At 44.5% G+C, this 4,643-nt stretch overlaps 1 protein-coding gene across 1 annotated transcript in view; it reads left to right on the forward strand.

Annotated features, from left to right (window-relative positions):
* Window positions 1-3,476, forward strand: part of LOC106965139 (transcription factor Sox-9-A-like) — an 8,058-nt gene extending 4,582 nt beyond the window's left edge. The window contains exons 2-3 of the mRNA XM_015061064.1: window positions 583-833; window positions 1,399-3,476. Coding sequence (XP_014916550.1) covers window positions 583-833; window positions 1,399-2,198 — 1,051 coding nt within the window. The 3' untranslated portion in view covers window positions 2,199-3,476. The remainder of the gene's footprint in view (window positions 1-582; window positions 834-1,398) is intronic.
* The last annotated feature ends 1,167 nt before the right edge of the window (window positions 3,477-4,643 follow it).

Below are 4,643 nucleotides of genomic sequence, written 5' to 3' on the forward strand. Positions count from 1 at the left end.
AAAAATGCCCCCCCCCCCCCCCCTTATATTTTTTGGCCCCCTTTTTTTTTTTTTTTTTTTTTTTTTTTTTTTGCCTCTATGCATTCTGGAATTAATCACCAAGAATATTTTATAGTTTCTACATCTTGGTCTACCCAAAACCTTCTGAAATGTTTAAAATCAAAGTTCAAATTAAGGTGATCTGTAAACACAAATAACATGCCCAGTTTGCATCCTTAAAACAAGTTTTTGCATCAAAAACTTGTTTTTGCATAGCATAAAGCTGAAACAAAAAAAAAAAACGGGAAAAGCCTCAATGAGTTACATTTATTTGTTTAATTAATCCATTTCTGCCTGTCTTTTTTTTTATACCTTACTAACCAGTCACCTTTAAATCCATCAGCCATTCTTAGGCACCCACTACATATGATTGCATCACAATATAACTCAAAGTAAAATTTTAGTTTTGATTTGCCACCCTATATTTATCATCCACCCCAACGATCCTTGGGCCCCCTTTGAAAACCTTCTGGATACACCCCTGTTCATTGTGCATTGCCGGCAGATTGAAGCCGTTTTATTCACGCCGCCTTTTGCCCACAGACTTCTCAATGAAGGTGAGAAGCGGCCGTTTGTGGAAGAGGCTGAGAGGCTCCGGGTGCAGCACAAGAAGGACCACCCGGACTACAAGTACCAGCCCCGGCGACGGAAGTCGGTGAAGAACGGCCAGAGCGAGACGGAGGATGGTGGAGAGCAGACGCACATCTCCACCAATGCCATCTTCAAAGCTCTCCAGCAGGCCGACTCCCCCGCCTCCAGCATGGGAGAGGTTCACTCCCCCGCTGAGCACTCAGGTGAGGAGAGCACAGGTTCATGCAACTAACGATTATTTTAGTAATCAACTAATCACTTATTCTGATGATTAATCGAAAAAAAATGACACATTTTACAGATTTTTCACTGAACTAGTTTAGCTTTTTATATTATGTTAGAAAAACATTAAAAGATGCAAATAATTTTCTTTAATAGGAAAAACACTTTATTGCCTAGAAAGTAATATCATGAGATTCCTTTAGTAAATTTGAATAAGGGTGAAGCTAAAATTTGAGGAGTCTTGGCTGAAGTATATTTATGGAAAAGTGGGTTTTTTATCTTAAATGCAAAATGTGTATATTTTTGTAAATTTTTTGCTTAATTCCTACTTTGTTTTTTTTTTTACCAAATTACCTTTTTTGAGTCTATTTATTCCAGTTAACAATTAATCGATCACTAAACTAGTTGACAATCTCAATAATCGATTTATCTGATAAATCATTTCATACCTATTATTATTTCTATTATATTTGATGGAAAAACTACAAACTCCATCACTCAGTCAGCTTAAACAAACATTTTCTCCTTTATCCTCCAACCCTCCAGGCTCACAGGGTCCCCCCACCCCTCCCGCCACCCCAAAGACCGACGCCGGTTCAGGTAAGATGGACCTGAAGCGCGAGGCGGGGCTCCGTGCTCTGCCCGACGGCAATGTTGGGCGCCAGCTCAACATCGACTTCCGGGACGTGGACATCGGCGAGCTGAGCAGCGACGTCATCTCCCACATCGAGACCTTTGACGTCAATGAGTTCGACCAGTACCTCCCACCCAACGGCCACCCGGGGCCTGTCGGCGCCACCCCGGTCAGCTACAGCGGCAGCTACAGCATCAGCGGCGGGGCGCCGCTCAGCCCACAGCCGGCCTGGATGTCTAAAAGCCAGAACCAGCAGGGACAGCAGCAGCAGATCACCCTCACAACGTTGGGCGGCGGCGGAGGCTCTGACGCTGCCCAGGCGCAGCACAGGACCCAGATCAAGACGGAGCAGCTGAGCCCGAGTCACTACGGCGAGCAGCAGGGTTCCCCGCAGCACGTCCCCTACAGCCCCTTCAGCATGCAGCACTACAGCCCCCCGTCCACCTACCCGGCCATCTCCAGGCCGCAGCAGTACTCCGAATACTCTGAGCACCAGGGCGGAGGCGCCTCCTACTACAGCCACGCGGGGGCCGGGGCGGGGTCGGGTCAGGGCTCTGGTCTGTACTCGACTTTCAGCTACATGGGCAGCCCCAACCAGAGGCCCATGTACACGCCCATCGCCGACAACGCCGGGGTGCCGTCCATCCCACAGGGCAGCCCTCAGCAGCACTGGGAGCAGGCTCCGGTTTACACCCAGCTAACCCGACCCTGAGCTCAAACTCACACAAAAACATGCACACACACACACACACACACACACACACTTTGTTCTGTCAGAAATGGGGGAAGAAAGCGGATGGGGGAGGGTTCGTCCCCCTCGAATCAGACTTGAATTCTAAGAGGGGCGCTGGACTTTGGGGTGGCCTCACGTAGTGCCTTACGTATTTTATCACAATAGAATCGTATATATTTTTAGAAACTGAAGAGAATCCTCTGTGAGGATTTTTATGAATTGTTAATATTACGTACGTTTGTAGCCCAGAGGGAGGTTTTGGGGAGGTAGAGGTCATGCTGTTGGAAGCTGGGTCAGAACCTGACGTTGTGGTTCCGTCACCAGCTGATATATATTTTTTTCTTTTGGATTATATTTCGTCGCGGCCGTTGGAGCGGCTGTTATGCAACACAAGAGAAAGACTTGCAATCCCAATGCTGTGCCGTCTCACTGACAGAGACCGCAGCCCCTTCCACCATCCGTGCCTTGATTTTTTTACTTTTTTTTTTTTTTTTTTTCAAAAAATTCTTTGTACGTTTTCCCGCCGCGGCCACAGCTGAGATTACAATTAACCGCCCCGTGGTGAGTGTTTGACAGCGACAGGAAGTCACCTTTAACCCCTATGGGTGTCCCCTCCCCCTACTCTGTTCCCCCACAGCATGCTGGTGTCCTCAAGTCCCCCCCAATCAGTCAGATCCAGTTTAACATTTTTATTTATTTATTTGCTAATGTTAACTTTATTTCAAAGTAATTATTTTGCATATTATTCTTATAACTAATGAATTGTCTTTTATGATGTAGACAGCATAGAACCCCCCCCCCACTTTTCGTTTTTTTTTTGTTTTGCAAAATTTAGACAGAACGGTACATGCTGTAATTTTTGTTGTTTATTTATCTTATGTTATAAATTTCTATTTTAATGCGTCTCCCTCCCTCCCTGTGCATTACAAGCAGTTCGTTTTATAGTTTTGTGCAGTTTCTTTTGAGTTTGACTCAAAACAATGGCTGAAAGAACTGGAAAATAATTTCTCCTATAAATATATTTACTCCGTTCCCGTTTGGCTCTTTTGTTTGTCGGATCACCGGGGCCGCTCGTCCTTTCCGCTCTGCAGATCATTTTCTTTTTTTTTTTTTCTTTTCCCCTCATGAAGATCGGATGCTGCCCGATACAGTCTTCCTGTTTGTTTTTTTATTTCCTGCAGTGTCTCTCTTATGTATTTCTAATGTCTTTAAGATATCTTTTTGTATATGGATTTGCAATAAAAAAACAAAAATCTATTTTAAAAAAATGTCTACTTTTTTCCCCCTCCATTCTGGATGTCAAGCAGAAATATTTGGCTTAACGTTTAAATTTTCTTTATTTTTCTTGGAAGCCATGTTATATTTTCCCCCTTTACTCTGATTTTCTCATAGTTTTTCCTTTCAACTGGAAACTACAGGGGGGTCATCAAGCAACTCAACATTGTTTTATCTTGGGATGTTTGTTGGTTTGACTCCATTTATTTGATGGGGAGAAAAATCAAATGTTAAGATATTTGTATTTTACAATGCCGTTGGTGGCCCAAATATTGGTGCCCAGTTGTTATCTGTATCACTCCCTTTAACCTAACAGCACAACACGTATTCTGTCCTCCAACATGTCACAAGGTTGTACCATGCAGAATGACCTTTGACCCTTTCTAGAGCGTTCCGAGTCCCTATGTTTTGCTGTTCTCTCCAGCTCACTCCTAAGATTGAGGACCAGTCCAAAGTAGAGATGCTCACAACTGGGATAGAACTGATACTTTACATTATTCTTTGGTTCACGAAGAAGGGCCAAATAATTTGTCAAAAATTCAGAGTATGGACCTAAATCCAACAGAGAAATGTTGTATGGCCTTAACTGACTGATGTTACATTTACCAGAACTTTCCAAAGTTCCACTATTAACTAAAACAAATTTGCTCAACAGGAGAGTCACCATTTAAATCAAGATATGTTTTGAAAAATAAAAAAATATGAGGAAACCAAATGTCCTCAGAAAACAATTCCCAGCTCCACGGGCTGTCACTCCACCCTACACCACCGCATGTCATTGCATCAGCAATGACCTCAGAGACTGATGAGGGTAACATTTCTTTCTTGACCCTCCCTGCTCTGCTCTCACCATAGCCAGGGCCTGCCATGCCCCCACGGCTCCAACAATGGTGTGGTCCTTAATTGTCAGCCGTATCGAGCCGAACCAGCCATCTGGGAGGGTATCGGGTGATAACCGGCACGGCGGGCAGCAGTTGGTGCTGTCACAGGGAGCATTTGACGTCACAGCAGCCATGCCTCTGTGATTAGTTCTGGTTCAGTACCAGGCAGGCAGCATTGTCACCCACGATCAGTATCGTCTTAGAGCCTGCGACGGGACAAACGCTGTTCATTAAGACTATGCAGGGCTCCAAATTAGAACTACGTGTT

This window comes from Poecilia latipinna, unplaced genomic scaffold (genome assembly GCF_001443285.1).
Source record: "Poecilia latipinna isolate Pla-1442-1.1 unplaced genomic scaffold, P_latipinna-1.0 Scaffold1774, whole genome shotgun sequence".
NCBI lineage: Eukaryota > Metazoa > Chordata > Actinopteri > Cyprinodontiformes > Poeciliidae > Poecilia > Poecilia latipinna.